Genomic DNA, 18239 nt, shown 5'->3' with positions numbered 1-18239 from the left:
TTCCTTAGGCTGTTGTTGATGAATGAAGTCCTGCAGCCCCCTGGCATCGGCTGTGACCAACCCAAGCATGGCCTCACATCGAGAGGGGACCCTGGGGTCACAAGTGGTGGCCACTGCCCAGATGGGCTCCAGCTCCAGCAGCAAGGTGGCTAGGGGCTACACACACAGGAGCTTCTTCTGTGCCACTCTGACCCAGACTGGGGGTTCTCACTGGCTTCTCTGACGTTGTTTCTCCACAGCCATGCAAGGAAGCTGACAGCTCAGGGATGGGGGCCCTCATCAGCCCAACTTCAGCAGCCCCTTGCTAAAAAAAGATTGTTTTTACAATCTACAAACAAAAACAGCTGCTTATGTCTCCCTCTTTCCTACTCAGGCAGCTGCTGGGGCAATTTATAAACAAACAGGTCCATAGCGATGCCATTGTGGTATTTTGCTTTCTTTCTTTTCTCTGTTCTCTGCATTCTTCACACATACATTTGCAGTCCTGTTGTATCAGTGGCTGGCTTTCCCAGTCATTTTCCATGCCCTTTCCCTAGGGAGAAAGACAAAACAAATTCCAGAGCTCCAAGCCTGGTAGGTACAAGGCTTTGTGCTGCCTAGATTCTTCCTGGCTACCAAGGTTGAGAGCAGCTCTTTGAGGTCCATTTCATGGGCAAAGTACAGCCAGTACTGGGGAGGACTCCAGAGAAGGGCTTGACTGGGGGTGGGGGTAGAGTTGCATCACCACTTGTCCTCCCAATTGGTGCTTTTTTGTCAATTATGCTGATTTGCTGAACTCACAAAAACTGTATTCACCCCGTGTGGGTGGGCTTTTGTGGACATTTTTCCATAACTGCCCTGAAAGCCTCCAATTAAAGATCCCCATTTCCATTACCTCCTTATTAAAATTACCTCAAGTTCAATTTCCAGGTTAGGAAAAAGCCAACAATATAGGAAATGTGCTCCTGGCAGGACCTGTGGCATGCCTGGCTGGGCCCCAGCTGGACAAACCCCTGATCTCTGGAGGCCTGCAGGACCATTCCCCTGGGAATTGATCGCTTTTGCAGTTGCTTTGTCAGCGACTGTCCGTGTTTGTGCTGGAGGGTCAGGGACACCGTGTCCCGTGTGTCCCTGCAGCAGCCCCAGAAACGTCCCTGTGGCAGCAGCCAGCAGTGTGTGGGCAGAATTAGGACTGAGGTGATCCTCCTCCTCTGCTCAGCCTGGGGTGCATGTCCAGCTCTGGGCTCCTCAGTTCCAGACACAAACACACTGGAGAGTCCAGTGAAGATGCTGAAGGGGCTGGAGCATCACAGCTACATGGTGGAGGAAAACAGGGCTGCTCAACCTGGAGCAGGGAAGGCTCGTGGACCTTGTCCTCGGCTATAGAGACCTGCAGGGAAGGTGCCCAGGGACAGGGCAGGAGTGCACAGGATCACAGGAGTCTCCCTCTGAACATCAGGACACTGCTTCAATGTGAATTTGTGCAGTTCCTGTAACCAGGGGCACTCCAAAGACACCTGGACACAGTCCAGGGCACCTGGCTCTGGTGGCCCTGCTTTGAGCAGAGAGGGACTGGAAAAAGACCTCCAGAAGCCCCTTCCAACCTCAACCACTCCTATTTATTACTTGGAGCCTGCAATTCCCACAGCAGTAATGATCCCCTCCCCAGAACACAGGCTGCTTGTGTCACTGCTAATGACAGGTGTGAAAAGTGAGTCTTTAAGGCGTGTGAGGAGATTCATAAATCCCAAGAGAATGTACCAAACCCAAATTAACTGTCTGAAGCAGTGCCATCCCAGAGATTATTTCCTCTGACAGTCCATGCTCTCACTTCACACACCAGTTTGGAGGTGATCCTGTTTCTCACAAGCCTTCAGCCTTCCTAAGTAAACAGCTCCCATGAGGCTGATCACCCAGGAGAGCGAAAATTTAGGGAAACCAGAACGAAGTATCTCTCCCAAGGGCTGGGAAGCAACAGCTGTGGCCTCATACTCATTGCTCTTACTGAAGGTGATACCAGCTCCAAATCACAGAACTCTCCCTCCCCTAAGGAGGAAAGCAAAACTGTGAACATCCTTACAGTTTTTGAACACAGGATTACACAGACATTCCACAGAAACAAAAAGGTATATGTAGGTCACACTCTTTGTCTTCCTGCCTCTGACCTTGAGCCTGGGATGGGCCACAAACCAGAAGCAGCCACACAGGGGAGAACCTGCCACCTCAAACTGTTCCCTTGTGCCTCAGCACAACCTCCATTTCATCCCCCCACACCAGACAAACTGGAGAAAAAAAGGGGCTTATTATAGCTTTTTCTATATAAGTAGAAAAAAAGCAGCATTTTAATGAGGTGAAACCATCAGCCTGGGTTTCAGCAGGGTGAGGGCTGATGCTGGACCCAAACCCAGCAGATGAAGGCATCCCCATGACATTCTGAGGGAGGGGCTGTGTCTCCCCTCACACCTCCTGGGTGTCTCAGCTCATTTTCTTGCGCTTCCTCTGTCCCTCTGGTGCCTTCTGCGTGGGCAAGGGCAGAGACAGAGTGCCCAGCCTGTGGCTCTGGTCATCGTCCAGCCCTGGCACCCCCTTGGTCTTGGTCACCCTGAGCCGCAGGGCCTTGGCGATGTCCAGTATCCTGGAAAACAGCGGAGAAATGCCATCAGTGGGGCGAGCCCCTGTGCCATCACCCTGCAGGGACCCCCAGCGCTCTGGGAGAGGCCTGGAAGTGTCTCTGTGGTGCAGGGATGCCCTGGAGACAGCAGCTGGGAGCTGCTGCAAGGCAGGGAGCCCTCCTGGGGACAGAGTACTGCTGGTTCTTGCAGCAGTCACAGCCTGCTCCATGCTCTTCCCCACAGCATCCGAGACCCTGTGTTCCCAGCTGCAGCACAGCCCAAACCTGGGCATCAACTGCCAAAACCAACAAGGATTCCTGGAAAAACTTAGTTACAGAAATAAAAACAAAAAAGGGAAAATGGCAGGAAACCAACAGCAGAGACTGCTCCTAAACCTACTAAACCCACTACCAATTAAAGAATAAAGAGGATAACTGTGGGCAAAGTAAGTGATAGCATCAAAACCCACAAGGAATGTTGAAAACCAAGCGGTGATTAAGGGCTTTGGTAAGACCCAGCAATAACTGAAGTTTTGGGTGGAAAGCCTGATTCAGTGAATGCTGCGAGGCCAAGGACAGGAGCACAGCTGGAGCTGCCAGGTGACTCCTGGGAAATGCAGGTCCTGCATGCACAGACAACTGCCTATCCTCCCCGGGGAAATTAAAGCCCTATCCCGGTCCAGAGCTCCCCCAGAGGTTTCTGCAGGAGGGTCCTGGCAGGTGTGAAGGAACAGGATGACTCACCTGCTCTCTGGGAGCTTCAGGTCGTTCTGCAGGACGGTGAGATCCGTCTGGAAGTTGTTAATGTGCAGAGCCAAGGTAATGACGTATGCAGTGATTTTAGCCCTCATGGATGCAGAGATTAAATTCTGGATGCTGTGTGGCAAGAGGGAGAACTTGTGAGAGGTGAAGCGTAAGGGGGTTCCTGATGGTGTGTCTATGGCCCCTCAAGCTGAGTTCTGCCATATCTGTGCCTCAAGAACATCCCACACCATCTCTTACCTGCCATTGTTGTAGGTCAGCGAGCTGAAATTCTTCATGAGTTTCCTGCTGATGATGTGTGGGCACTCTGGACCCATTGGATCTAGGGGAGAAAGGAGTTTTGCAGTGGAATGAGGGACCCTGCACTGCTCACCCACCACAGCAGCACATGTATTATCCTGACACTTATCATGGAATATCAGAATACCCATGTGGAAAGGGACCCACTGGGATCACAGAGTCTAACCCCAGGAATTCCACCATTTACTGCTTCTTCCCAGGAACACAACAAACCTAAAAGGAACCTTGGTGCTTGATTTCTATGTCTCGTGATTTTTCAGGCCTGAAAGAATCCCAACAGCTTTTATTTTCTTAGTAAAAGCAATCTCCCACTTCCATACTATATAATCTAAAATGCACACACACCTCTGCATGTATTTCTCTTGCCACAAAATACTGTTAAAGCTGAGACCACACTAACAAGTCCTTACTATCACCAAGTCTAGTCATTCCCATATCCTCCTTAGACAAGTCCTATGGGTGACTCCTGTGTCTCCAGCAACACAGGATGATATTTAAAGCCAGGCTTGCCACGTCCTCCTCCCTCAGCCCTGCTAAGGACACACAATTTCTAGGGAAGATGGCAAGTCTGGGAAATCTCAACCAAAATGTTTTGCATGGTGCTGAGTATGGCAGAGGTATGTTCCACACACTCAGCTGACGAGCAAAAGATGATGAATTTGGGAACGAAGACATTCCCAAAAGCATGTGTTTAGGAGCTGAAAACTCTCTTACGCTTCTTCTTGATCACTTTCAGCTGACTGAACTTGACGAGGGTGTCCAAGAACCAGAGGCATCGGGCTTTGTGGTCTCTACTCCTCTCATCAGTGGGCAGGAACTTCAGCTCCTCCAAAACAAAGGAGCAGTGGCTGCAGGAAAGAGAGGGGGAGTTCAGCTCCCCAGAAGGCCCCTTGCTGCTGTGTACCCAAGTGTCCCCCACGTTCCCAAGGCAGTGCTACCCTGCCGTGCCCTGATCCAACATCCTCCCTCTGCCCCAGAGCCATGGCACAGGCAGCAGCAGCAGCCCCAGAGCCAGCAGGAGGCCTGGCAGCAGCGTTACCTTCTCTCCTCTGCTCTCTTGGCCATCTCCTCTGCGGTGACACTGGCCAGGGCGGCTGCTGGGACCCGCAGCGCCTCGTACTCGGCAGGAGACAGGACTGGCAGGATTTTAAGGAAAAGAACAAGCCTGGGCTCTCCCTTCCAGGTAGGGCAGTGTGGTGGTTTCACACTGACATTTGGGGAAGAAATAAGAAAACACCCATGGAAGTGATTTATTTGAGAGAAGCTGCTGGGAGCTCCCTCTGTGCCTGGGAAAGCCCAATAGCTGGCTGGTTCTGAGAACTGACAACATTTTACATTGTTTAGAAATTAGATCTGCTTCCATCCACACTCACTTGGGGAGATGCGGGCAAGGGGATGGAATCTGTCCAGGAACTGAGGCCTCTAACACACTGTGGCACACCCACAGCTCACCTCTGCAAGGCCAACCTCACCAATATTCCCTGTGGAACGCTGCCCACCAGGAAGCAGAGCATCCTGCTCTCTGTAGGAAAGAGGCAGGATATGGGACTTGCAGGCCCCAAAACATTACCTCGCTCCCAGCTCTTGGCCTGTGAGGGGCAAAGGCTTGACTTGCTCCCACCTGCCAGATGGTGAGACTTAAAGGTGTGAGGAACCCCCGTGACACAGAAAAGATACTGTCCTCAAACTTGTAAACGTGCTCCGGCCTGTCGGCGTCCTCGTGGCACGGTGGGAGGAAGGCAGAGATATTCTGCACATCATCCTGGGCCATGTCCTGCATCAGAGCTTGGGAGGGAAGCAGGACAAGAGCATTTGGATCATGCTAACCAAAATGCAGAGAACAGGAACACAACCTAAATCATTCCTTTAAAAGCAAGTTTACTCAACGGGTTAGCACCATTTTAGTCACAGCTGGACTTTTACACATTTACAACTCCTATCAAGAACCTTCTGGTCATAAAGATTAAGAAAGGCCAGTCCAGACTAGAGAAACATCTAGCAAAGAAGGGCACAAAGATGTCTGCTGCTGCAGGTGGGCAGAGCATGATTCTGGCACCCGCATTCCCGTGAACACCCACTTGGCACAAAGCAGCTCTGAGAGCACAGTCAATATCCACCCTGGAACAAAAGGATGAAAGGTGGTGGGGTCTACAGTCAACAGACATCTCTCCTGGTCATGCCAGTGACACCTTCAGGATCCCAGAGGTGCTCTGGAGTGCTTTTGTCTGCCCTCCTGCCCAGATGTCCAAAGTCAGGGCAGCCCCAGCCCTCTCCTGCCACAGCTGGGAAGCCGCTGGGGATGGTGACACCACACTGAGCTGTGACCCACCCCAAGGCTGCACCACTCTCTGAGGTAAGAGGCTGCCTTTTCAACAGCCATGCCACAGAGCTCAGACCAGGTAAAGGCACTGCCTTTATCCCAGTGCACTCACATCCCACAGGAGCTTCCAAAGCAGGCAGGATGCACGCTGATGTCACAGGGACCTTCCCTCATTTAGGCAACTCCAACACCAAGTCCAGTGGGACCAGAAAGAAGCAGTTCCTCTACATGTACCCATCTCAGCTGTTAGACCAGCTTCTTCCTCATCACTTAAAGAAAACCCCTCTTCTTCCTGCCACACTTGGCATGGACAGACAGAAAAAGGCACTTCAGTTTGTCCTGATTACACCCCGAGACAGAATTCTCTCACCTGTCACTCCCTTGGCATCTATAACATTTGCAGCTGCTTTTGCCACAGCTGTGTTGACAATGTCACTGCCCACAGCGTTCATGCGGCGAGAGCTCAGAGCTCTCTTCTGCTTGCTGGTCCCGAATGCCTCAATGCACAAATCCATCTGCACGACATGGAAACACAAGTTAAGACACCCTGTGCACCCAGGAGAACACAAAACCCACTGCTTGTTCCACAGCCATGGTCTCTAAGAAAACTCTGAACTTTTCACATGGCAAAATGTGCAGGATGCACTCGTTTGGGAGGGCAGGAGGTCACTGGGATGGTGACCAGCCTAAAATAACCAGGAAAATACTCCTGAGCCAGGCAATGACTGTGCTGCCTCCTGGACACAGGGAGAGTGCTGTCCTGCACAGTTTACCCTGCAGACACCAAACCTCCCAGCCTCAAGAGACAAGCATCTGCCCCTGTCAGCTAGATAATCACAGCGGAGCATAACACAGCTTTCAACGTTACCTTCTCCCTGTAGGATTTGGTCTGATAATCCTTTGTGTCGTCAGGCAACAAGTTATCTATAAAACAACAAAAGTGAGGGTGCTTGGACGGGAATTCCTTCAGCTCTGTGACCTGGCACAGAGCATCAGGATCTCCTCCATGTGACTTGGCTAATTAAAGGACACATCAAATATGAGAATCTAGAACAAAAAAGGAGATTTTGCTACAAAGCCCATGGGTGCAACACACAGACTATGGCCAAACCCAAGTCCTACTGCACAGGGTAAAAATCAGCTCCCAAAAGATGTGATCTTTTGGGTTCCTATCCTAGGTTCAATGACAAAACAGTCCAGCTGAATAAAACCTGGCTTTTTTAGCTATTCAGAGATCCAGTTCCTGATGAGTCTCAGGCCTCCCTCAGCAGAACACACACAGACAAGGCTGCACTCGAGCAGTGAAACTGTGTGAGTGCCTCCCACCCTCCACACTCCCTGTTTAACCCCCACGCTGGGCTTGCTGGGCTCCCCTCTCCCGCTGTCCCTCTCAGCATGCAGAGGTGAAGGAAGTGTCCTTGCTCTGTGCCAAGGGAGCAAGGCAGGAATGAGAAGGGCAAAGCAAGCTGTGACTCCCAGCACCTCCCACCTGAGAGCAGGGGCTGCATGTTGAATATCTCAGCGTTGTACACCTCCATCTGCCCGGAGTTCTTGTCTAACACACCAATGAAGTACCTGGGGAGAACGGGGCAATTGATTAGTGAGAGGCAGAGCAGTGGAAATCATTTAAATGACATGGTCTTCTCATACCCTGGCATCTCTCCTGCCTAGCACATACAGTGCTACGATAAACCAAGTTACCTCCGAGGCATGTGTACATATAAAAACAGAAAGACTTGCTGCCCTGAGTTAATGCAGAAGTCTTAAAACAACTGAATTAGGTCAAATGTAGGTGCCAAGAGTTCTTCTATTTTCTTTTGCCTTTTTCTGCTGTGTCAGGACTTGATGGCCATAGCTTGAACAACAGCCGAATTTCCTTGTAGCTCCCAGAGCTCAGGATCTCCAGAGGTGCAGGCAAGCACCACTTTAGCCCCCAGAATTACCTTTCCACCAGTGTTCAGGGGGAAGAGCACTTAAATCTGCCCACGAACAATACTGAATTAACACCCATACCACACACATTTGTTGAACTGCATTTATCTCTCCGAACTTGAGAAGAAACACCCCCTTGGTGCTCTTTTTTCAGCTGCAGGATCTCAAACTGGACACTGCTCTGTCTGAGGATGCAGCTCTCCTGGTTTTACCACTCAGACAGAACCGAGGATGGTATGGGCACGGTTTGACAGACTCTGCAGAAGCAAAGCCAGTTCCTTGTACAGATTTACAGAACATCTCAGCTCAACGATGACCCCTTCAGCGCCGACCAACTCATGACAAAGGCAATTTCTTCATCATAATTTTTTAGCTCCATCCTGCTGCTACACTAATCCCAGACCTTACAGGATGTTTTTTAACTGGTCTGTGATTTTACACATCACAGCTTCCACAAGATCCTTCGAGCCCCACCAATGTCCTGTGGGCACCTCTGAGACAGGTGCAGGGGAGGGAGCAGGAGCTCTGGGTCTGAGCAGCCCCTGTGCTCCTGGCTCCTTTTCCATACCTGCACAGGGAGTTGCACTTCAGGACCTCGTTGCCGAAGTTTTGCCCCACGTAGCAGAGCCGCTCTGTCTCCGAGACCTGGGAAACCACAGAGAATTCCTTGAAGAGGGGGCTGTGAGGATCCTTCCCTGCCTCTGCTCTGCACTGCCAGGCATCACCAGTTCCATGCAGAGTGTAACCAGTACCAGCACGGAGAGTGTAACACACACAGCGCCTCTCAGTTACCACCCCTCAGTAGCTCAGTTTAAAGTGTGATTTCCAATGGTTCATTTAACCTCCAGTATTGTCAAGTGCCTGCAATTCACCAACTGAAGAGCCAGAGCCAGCACTATAGAGGAATGGCTAGCTAGCAAAGGTCATGTTCCTATGCAGCAGTTAGCTGAGAAAGAATTAAACAATAGAGTGCAGTTGGTGTGAGATGTTGCAGGGTCAGGAAGACCTTGGTGATAATGGATAATTGAGAACAGGACACTGTGATCAGAAGAATGTGAATTCAGCATAGATGAGCGATCACAGGAACGTGGGACTAGGTGGAGTTGACCTTAAATGAAATATCCAATAATGAGCTTGCTTTTGCACTATGTATGAGCCTAATTATTGATGTTATATAAGTGGTTTTAGAGTTACCAATAAATGAGACTTGCTGATCATTCATACTGGGTGCTGCTTGTCTCCCACCGAACTCATCAAATGGCACCCAAACAGCAGGGACCTTTGGGACCCTTGGGACCCTTGGGACATTCGGGACCTTTGGAACCTCTGGGACCTTAAAAAGGAGTCGGCCAAGGGAGTGGGTGTCAGGGGACGGGTCCTCTGCAGCAAGGATGGCGGAACGCAACAGCTGTGCCATGTTCCAGGTGATCTCACAGGAGAGTCCTGGTCAAAAATGCAACATTGCCACACCCAGGTTATCTTATAGAAGAGTCCTGCCAAAACCTTGTAGGGGCTGCAACAGCGCTGACGGTAAGATGGAAAGGCAAGCAGCATATGATTTATTTACCTGCTTTTTAGAAAAGAGACAGGTTAAAGATTTTGATTTGCACAAGGAGCTTCCTGAACTTCTTGCTTATGGGTATGCCCAGGGTTGTTTTCAGAATCCCCATACAGTCCATGAATTAAGTGAGTGGCAAAAATTTGGAGATAAATTGGGAAGCTGTTTTTAATGATGATAAAACTGCTAAAAAATTGGGAAAACTGTGGCGGACAGTTCATAATGTTCTTTTGCAGTATCAGGCTGAACAGGCAGCTGCCACAAAGGCATCTGCAGCTATGTCAAAAAATAGATTATTAGAGGGAGTTAATGAGTGTCCATTGCCACCTGCCACGAATATAACAATTTTGACTCCCCCCGCACAGCCACCGACCCCTGCCACAGCTGCTAATCCTTTTGTGCCATCTCCAATTCCTTCACCTACTAACCTTGATTCTGGAACGGAGACTTTGGCACTGTCACCACCCTCCCTTATGGGAAATAAACCTGTCCCTGGGGTAGGGCGTGAGTTAGGTGAGACTGTTGCACGGGAAAGAAGGGAGACATGGGCTGCATTGGCACGGAATGCCATGCAAGAGGGAGATCAGAAAACAGCAGACGCTGTATTGGAAGTAGCATGTCCCGTAACCTTTGCACCGATGCAAGGGGTAGGAATACAAGCTCAAATTACAGCTTTAGATTGGAAATGGTTATCACAGTTGTGATCTGCAGTCAGTCAGTTTGGAGTGACCAGTGAACCGGTTAGACAGATGACTGATTATTTGTGGGGTACACAGATTTTGTTGCCTGCAGATTGTAGGAGTATTATGAAATTGATCCTTAGTCAGCATCAGCAGTTGTTGTTTAATGCACACTGGCAAGCTTATTGCCAAGAAAGTGTAAATGTGCAAAGACAGGCAGGTGATCCACTGCATGGGCTAACTTTAGAGGAACTTATGGGCTTAGGAGCACAGTCAAGTGGAAGCACAAGCTATTTTGGGACCAGATAAGTTGAGGGAAGGAATGCGGTTGGCGCGAGCTGCGTTTGATCGGATTAAGGAGCCAGGAGGTATTCCATCTTAGATGGGTATTAAACAAGGGCCAGATGAGCCATTTGGAGCATTTATTGATAAAGCAGCTGCAGCTATAGAGTGGGCAGGTGTTCCTGAATATATGAGGGGAGCATTATTAAAACAATGTGCATTACAGAATTGCAATCCAGCAACCAGGTCAGTTTTAAATACCTTAAATGCTAACTGGTCTATTGAAGAGGCGTTAGAGAGGATGTCTAATATACCAGTGGGGTCACAGGCAATGTTAGTCCAAGCAATTAAAGAACTAGGGCAAGGGTTAGAGAAGCAGGCTGCATCTAATCAGAGTCAGGTTTTAGCAGCTCTTGCACCCCTACAAGCGGCTACAACCAACAATAGCAGGATTCCAGCCTCCCGATTCAAATGTTTTCACTGTGGCAAGCTTGGACATATTCGGAAGGAATGTACTGTACCATCTGTTTGGTGCAATCAGTGTCGGTCCAATACTCATGCTGATAGTGCTTGCCACCGGCGATCGGGAAACGGGAAGGTCAGCGCGAGAAGCCGCCGCGCCAGGACACAAATAGCAGCTGCTGGAACATCAGTGCAACTTCCCTCCAGCCTGCCACAGCAGGGAGCCTCGGCCTTGACCTGGCAGCCTCAGTGACTGTGGATTTATTGACATCTCAGCCCTACAAGATTCCCACGGGAATTATTGGACCAGTGATAATAAATGGAAAAGCTATGGGTGCAATAGTGTTGGAATGTTCATCTGCTAGTCTAATGGGACTGTTTATTTTACCTGGAGTAATTGATGTGGACTGTTCTGGTGAAATATATATCATGGCATATACACTGGCACCACCAGCCAGAATTGATAAGGGACAGCAAATTGCACAACTGGTGCCAGTACCACAATATACCCATCAATTGACACCATTGCAAAATCAATTACAGGGTACAGGTGGATTTGGTTCTACAGGAGGACTTACATTGCTTACCCTGGACTTAACCACTCGACCCAAGCGAACAGTTGTTCCCAATTATAACGGAGAATCCCACCAATTAGAACGACTGTTGGATACTGGGACAGACTCAAGTATTGTTGATCCACGATATTGGCCTCAGGAATGGCCTTTGTTGCCTAGTATGGTTACTGTTACAGGGGTGGGAGGCTTAACTTTGGTGAAAAGGTCTCCACAAATCCAGATTCAATTAGACGGGAAGGTCATCAGTTCTGTTTTGTCAATTGTTCCATTACCAGACAAGGTTCGATGTTTAATTGGGCAAGATATTTTATCACAACTTGGTGTTATTTTGACCAATGAGCACCGTTTAGAATAGAGGCCATTGTTTGGACTTTCCCACTCCCACTTAAATGGATAATTCAGGAACCAGTATGGGCTGAATAATGGCCTTTAAAAAGGGAAAGTCTGCAGCAAGCTCATCAATTAGTGCTGGAACAATATCAGCAAGGACACTTAAAGTTGTCAACAAGCCCCTGGATTATTTTTGTTATTAAAAAGAAATCTGGGAAATATCGATTGCTGCACAACTTACGCGCAGTAAATGAACAAATGGAGCCAATGGGGGCACTACAACCTGGTTTGCCCAATCCTGCAATGTTACCAAAAGATTGGCCCTTGTTAATAATTGATTTAAAGGACTGTTTTTTCACTATCTCACTGCATGAACAGGATACTTGCAGATTTGCTTTTATCTTGCCTTCATTAAATTGAGCAGAACCAGACAAGAGATTTGAATGGACAGTTTTACCACAGGGTATCCGTAATTCTCCTACCTTGTGCCAGCTTTATGTTGATAATGCTTTGCAGCCACTACGTGTTCGATGGCCTACAACTATTATTTATCACTATATGGATGATATTCTTTTTGCTCACAAACAAGTTTTTTGCAGACAAACAAGTTAAGGACATTCAAACACAACTACTTCAGAATGGACTGATTGTTGCACCTGAGAAAATACAGCTGTCATCCCCATGGAAATATCTCGGGGGGACTTTAACTGAGCAGTATGTTGCCCCTCAGAAACTATCATTAAACATGTCACTTCATACTGTTCATGATGCTCAGCGATTGCTTGGAGATTTACAATGGCTTAAACCTGTTGTGGGTATTCCTAATGAACTTTTACAACCCTTACGACCTTTGTTAAAAGGTACTGATCCTACAGCACCTATACAGGTCACCAGTGAACAACAAGAAGCTCTCAATAAAATAATGGACGGTATCCAGTCAGGTGTTGTTCATAGGCCAGATCCAGACCTGGACATTAACTTTACTGTATGGTTTGGACCTCAACATCTCATCGGTGCTTTAACACAGCAACAAAAGGAAACAGGGGAGATATGGGTATTAGAGTGTTTGTTGCCACCACTACATCAGAGACATACCTTAATTCAAAAAATTGAAATTTTATCAAATTTGATAAAACAAGGGCGGAAGCGATTGTGGCAAATTATGGGTGCAGATCCAGCTGAAATTCAGATACCAATAAAAAAGGACACTTTAGACTGGTATTTAATTCACAGCTCCACACTGCAAGAAGCATTTCTTGACAACAGCAGTGTGGTCAGTACTGAGGAGGTGCCTCGAATACCACTACGATGGATAGGCCAGCAGAACTGGATTGAAAAGCCCAAACGATCATTTGTGCCATTACCAGAGGCATCAACTGTGTTTACTGATGCTGGAAAGAAATCTCGTACAGCTGCTGCTACATGGCAAAATTCACAAGGACAATGGAATCATCACATTATTCCAGCTCAAAAGCAGGATTACAAATTCTGGAATTAGTTGCTGTTGTTTGGGTTTTGGTGCAGTTTAAGGGTCCTGTTAATGTGGTAACTGATTCTTTATATGTTGCAGGAGTGAGTGAACGTATTGAAAATGCAGACATTAAGGAAGTAAAAAACCCTTGCTTATATGAACTGTTTTTGCAGCTCCAAAGAGCAGTAAAGTTGAGGACTGCTGCCTTTGCTATTATCCATCTTCCTAGCCACAAATGGGATGTGGGTTTAGGAGAAGGAAATGCTAGGGCAGATCAATTGGTTTCATTGACACAAAATAGTCCTGTCCCACCACAGACATTAGCTAGAGAAGCTCATGCCACCTTTCATCAAAATGCGAAAGGTCTCCATCGGAAGTTTCAGATATCTTTAGAGGAGGCTCGGGCTATTGTCAAAGCATGTCCTATTTGTAGTTTTCATAATCAAGGCAGTGGATTGGGTCTTGGGGTAAACCCTAGAGGATTACAGGCTAATGAGTTGTGGCAAATGGATATTACTCATGTTGCAGAATTTGGGAGAGTTAAATATGTACATGTCACCATTGATACTTATAGTCATTACATCTGGGCCACAGCTCAGTCTGGTGAGAAAGCACGGAATGTTGAGCGACATTTGGCAAGTTGTTTTGCAGCCATGGGAGTTCCACGTTCTATTAAAACAGACAATGGATCTGCTTATTGTAGTAGTAGAATTAAGCAGGTGATGCAATCATGGGGAATCAGACACATAACAGGGATTCCACATTCCCCCACAGGTCAGGCAATAGTAGAACGAAGAAATGGTACCTTAAAACAATATCTGAATAAATTTAGGGAGATCAAAGATCCACAAGAACGATTATTGCGCTGTTTATTTGTTTTAAATTTTCTGTGTATTTTTGGAAACAGTGATTTGCCTGCAGCAATACGTCATAGTGCACCTGAGGCAGAGAAATCTCGAAGCCCAATATGGGTTCGCTATAAGGATCCAAAAACAGGACTGTGGGGAGGTCCCAGCAAGGTACTGTATTGGGGACGTGGTTATCTTTGTGTGTCTACCCCCACAGGGCCTGTCTGGGTGCCGAGCCGATGGACTAAACCTGCTGATCCCAGTGATTCACCTTCAGCTGATCCAGAGAATTTAGCAGATACTTCTCGCTCTCTACCATCAACATAGAGACAGGATCTGATGAACTCTCACACGTGAATTGTGTGCACAGTACCAGAGTGTGAATGTTATCCTTTTGTATGTTACATTTGTAAAGTGCGTAAAGAGAAATGGTGGGTACATTGTAAGAGGGGTCCATCCCCAAGAGGGATTTGTACAGAGTGTTACAACTCTGAAAGAAATTTGACTGAGATTGCATTACAGGAGGGTGTGCAAACAGGACAATTTGAAAAAGGATCTGATAGATGGTGGGAGATTTTTGCTTTTGGGATAAATCCAGAAAATTATTGTTATCATCCTAATACCCCTTTACTGTTTATTATTGAAATAACCACAATACGTTGTTGTAAGACACTGACACAGGTCAAGTGTGATATTCCAGGGGTAAAAAATAAAAATTGGGAGCAATTCTTAAAACGGCAGTCTCGAGAGAAAGGGTCTTTCCCTGAAAGTTATCCCTGCTGCCGAGAAGATGGAACAGCCCGTGGTTCAAAGCAACCGAATCGATGGGCGAGGCAGAGGGGTAAAAGAAAAGGGAAGCAAGATCTCACATGGGATCCAGCCAAGATGCTGGCTGAACTGCCACAATCTTTTTAAAGTCCTTAAAGGACTATCTCTGATCAGGTTGTTGTAGTGGTTTACCATGATAAAGGGAAATGAGGGGTTTTGATTGAGATGGATGAGACACAAAATATGTGGGTAACGTGGGCTAATCAAACTGGACAAGATAATTTTTGCCTTTCAATGGCCACCACTTCAGATCCTTTTCGAACTTGTTTAGTAGGAGCACCTTTGGATGATTCACTCAATGCCACAATGTTTAAAAAATGGACAAAGAATTGGAAAACACCCAAGGAAGCAAACAAAACATTATGTGAAATCCCATCAGGTAGATTCATGATCAATATCTGTGACACAGGTTTAATCCCAACAAATCCCATTGGTGCTCAAAACTGGTACATTGCTACAGGTTTAAATGTTACTGGGTCAGAGCCACAAGAGTTAAGACTGTTAGGTTCAGCCCCTAGCAATTACTGTTTAAATTTTGTCAATTGGGCTGGGAACAATCATGCAAAAATGTCTCATTGGCCAAATGGTACAAATATTTCTCCACAAAGTTTGTTATATTTGCAAAATAACAATACATACTGTGGCAATTGGTCGTACAAAGTAAATTCAAAGTAAATTGTACACCTCTACAATTACCACCTGGGATTTTCCTAATCTGTGGAGATTGTGCATGGCAAGGACTGCCAGCAAACATTTATGGAGGGCCTTGTTATTTTGGGAAATTGACATTGTTTGCACCCACTATACAGCAACTCTTAGGAGCCAATAGAACCAGGTTACGAACAAAGAGAAGTGTGTTCCAATTGGGGCCAGAATGCAAGGATCAGGTTGAACTTTGGGAACGTCCTACAGTGATTGTGTCACCTGTTTTTACACCTGGAGTATCTAGTGCTCAAGCCTTAACACAGTTACGACTGGCATGTTGGACAGGAAAACAGTTTAACATTACATCAAAGGTTTTGTCTGATTTGCTTTTGGATATGAAAAGCGTTAGGCATGCTGTATTGCAGAATAGAGCTGCTATTGATTTTTTGCTATTAGCACAGGGCCATGGCTGTGAAGACTTTGATGGGATGTGTTGCATGAATCTTTCTGACCATTCAGTGTCTATTCACGCTTGTCTTCAACAACTACAGAACAATATGAAAAAATTAACCATGGAAACAAATCCATTAGAGGAATGGTTTCAATCCCTAGGTCTCACAGGATGGTTAAAAAACTTGGCACAAATGGCAATTATTGTTATATTGTTCATTGTGATTATGCTATTGTTTATTCCTTGCTCGCTGCAATGCTTGCAAAACATGGTAAAGAAGGCTACTTCTACAGTTTTGTTAGTACAAAAAGAAAACGGGGGAATTATAGAGGAATGGCTAGAGAGCAAAGGTCATGTTCCCATGCAGCAGTTAGCTGGGAAAGAATGAGACAATAGAGTACAGTTGGTGTGAGATGTTGCAAGGTCAGGAAGGCCTTAGTGATAACTGTTAACTGAGAACAGGACACTGTGATCAGAAGAATGTGAATTCAGCATAGATGAGCGATCACAGGAATGTGGAATTAGGTGGAGTTGACCTTAAATGAAATATCCAATAATGAGCTTGCTTTTGCACTATGTATGAGCCTAATTATTGATGCTATATAAGTGGTGTTAGAGTTACCAATAAATGAGACTTGCTGATCATTCATATTGGGTGCTGCTTGTCTCCCACCGAACTCATCAAGCACTACCAAGAGTGTCCCAGCCACCTAAACGTATTTTCAATGCATTATGCCAATGTGCTGCTTTTCTGCTCTGCTGCAGTGAATTTCCCCAAAAAGTTGGGCTGAAAAGTCATTTATTTCTTGAGTGCAGCAGAAGTAAAGATTAACAGCCGCATCAGAAAGCACCTTCTGAGTGCATCCTCAGTTCCCTCTTCACTGAGAGATCCCCTCATGATGTAACTTAGCCAAACAAAGATACCTTTGGTGAAGATTTACCAGTGTGAACAGAACACAGTGGATTTCATTATCAAATGCACTCGACTAGTTGGGAAGCAGCTCCCAGGTGGTTCAGCTTGTCCCTGTTCTGCCAGCTCCACCCTGCAGTGTCCATCAGCCATGTCAGTGCCAGAGCCTCCTTGGGTTCCTCTGGATCCCAGAGACACCCTGGCACTTGGAACATCCCTGGGGAAGATGCTGGGCTAAACTTTGATTGTTTAAAGAAAAAACTCTGTTGCAAAGCTCCAAGCACAGATTTTCACAGAATCCCAGACTAGTCTGGTACGTGCAAGACCTTAAAACGACCCATTCCCACCCCAGCCATCGCAGGGTCAGCTCCCAGTGTCCCAGGAGCTGCCAGCCCCAATGTCCAGCCCGGCCTTGGGCACTGCCAGGGATCCAGGGGCAGCCCCAGCTGCTCTGGGCACCCTGTGCCAGGGCCTGCCCACCCTGCCAGGGAGGAGTTTCTCACCCCGGAGCGAGCTGCTGAGGGCAAAGCAGGGTCAAACCCCTCCGCAGCCCGCAGCAGAAACTGCTCGCTGGGGATTCCAGGTGGGAATTCCCTGGGCTGGGACCCCGCCGTGGTCTCTCACGGGCCCGGCAGCTCGTGGGGCTAATTAGCAACATCTGTAACTTTTATCTAATTGTGGCCGTTATCTCATTGTACATTACTATCATAATATCCTGATGCTGCTGCTGTCGCGCCGGCCCGAGGCCGCCCCCGCCGCCCAGGGCGGGCCCTTACCAGGATCCTGCGGTGCTTCTTCCGCGGATGCGCCGTGTCCCGGTTCCGGTACACGGTGAAGCGCAGGGAGTCGGGGCGCCGCAGCTTCCCGTTGGCGAACCGCACTGCAGGAGAGGAAGCCCATGAGATCCGGGGCTGGCCGCGATCCCCGAGCGGGGCCCGTGACCCGCTCCACGCCCCCGGCCCAGACCCGCTCACCGAGCGCCGCCGGCCGCTCTGCCTCGGGGTCCCCGCGGTAGCGCCAGGTGGCGGTGGCCGCGGCCATGGCGGGAGCTGAGTGAGGGGATCCGGTCAGGACGTGCGTTCCGATCCGGACCCGAGTCCCGCTCCTCCCGTTCCTCCGCCTCTTCCGCCGCTGCCTCCCTTCGTGGCAATAAACTCAGCCCCGATTGGGCGAGGACAGACTCTGCCATCGCCTATAAGTAACGAGGTCGCCGATTGGCTGTCAGCAGGGCCCGCGCCGCCAGCGACCGGAAGTGACGCACTCGGTCGGCGCGGCGGGGCGGGGCGGGCGGGGCC

General features: G+C 48.1%; 1 protein-coding gene and 1 long non-coding RNA gene across 2 annotated transcripts; one reads left to right on the top strand and one right to left on the bottom strand.

Annotated features, from left to right (window-relative positions):
* Nucleotides 1-2289: 2289 nt before the first annotated feature.
* Nucleotides 2290-18177, bottom strand: POLR1E (RNA polymerase I subunit E). Its single transcript, XM_086870109.1, has 12 exons — nucleotides 17919-18177; nucleotides 17721-17824; nucleotides 8473-8549; nucleotides 7462-7547; nucleotides 6841-6896; nucleotides 6343-6487; nucleotides 5330-5437; nucleotides 4692-4788; nucleotides 4367-4500; nucleotides 3593-3674; nucleotides 3335-3466; nucleotides 2290-2614 (listed from the first exon to the last, which is right to left on the bottom strand). Exons 1-12 carry the CDS (start codon nucleotides 17983-17985, stop codon nucleotides 2455-2457), a joined length of 1248 nt encoding a protein of 415 aa, XP_086726235.1. The 5' UTR covers nucleotides 17986-18177; the 3' UTR covers nucleotides 2290-2454.
* Nucleotides 9092-16683, top strand: LOC147647956 (uncharacterized). Its single transcript, XR_015281228.1, has 2 exons — nucleotides 9092-9434; nucleotides 14328-16683. It is a non-coding gene; the product is annotated as an uncharacterized LOC147647956 (long non-coding RNA).
* Nucleotides 18178-18239: the final 62 nt, after the last annotated feature.

This window comes from Cyanistes caeruleus, chromosome Z (genome assembly GCF_971803275.1).
Source record: "Cyanistes caeruleus chromosome Z, bCyaCae1.hap1.1, whole genome shotgun sequence".
NCBI classification, from domain to species: domain Eukaryota; kingdom Metazoa; phylum Chordata; class Aves; order Passeriformes; family Paridae; genus Cyanistes; species Cyanistes caeruleus.
This window is presented reverse-complemented; position numbering and strand designations above follow the sequence as displayed.

Coding starts and splice junctions, on each gene's coding strand:
- POLR1E (XM_086870109.1), bottom strand. CDS start 17,985: ATGGCCGCGGCCACCGCCACCTGGCGCTACCGCGGGGACCCCGAGGCA. Junction 17,825..17,918: donor AGAGCGGCCGGCGGCGCTCG/GTGAGCGGGTCT, acceptor CCTCTCCTGCAG/TGCGGTTCGCCAACGGGAAG. Junction 6,897..7,461: donor CATGCAGCCCCTGCTCTCAG/GTGGGAGGTGCT, acceptor GTTGTTTTATAG/ATAACTTGTTGCCTGACGAC.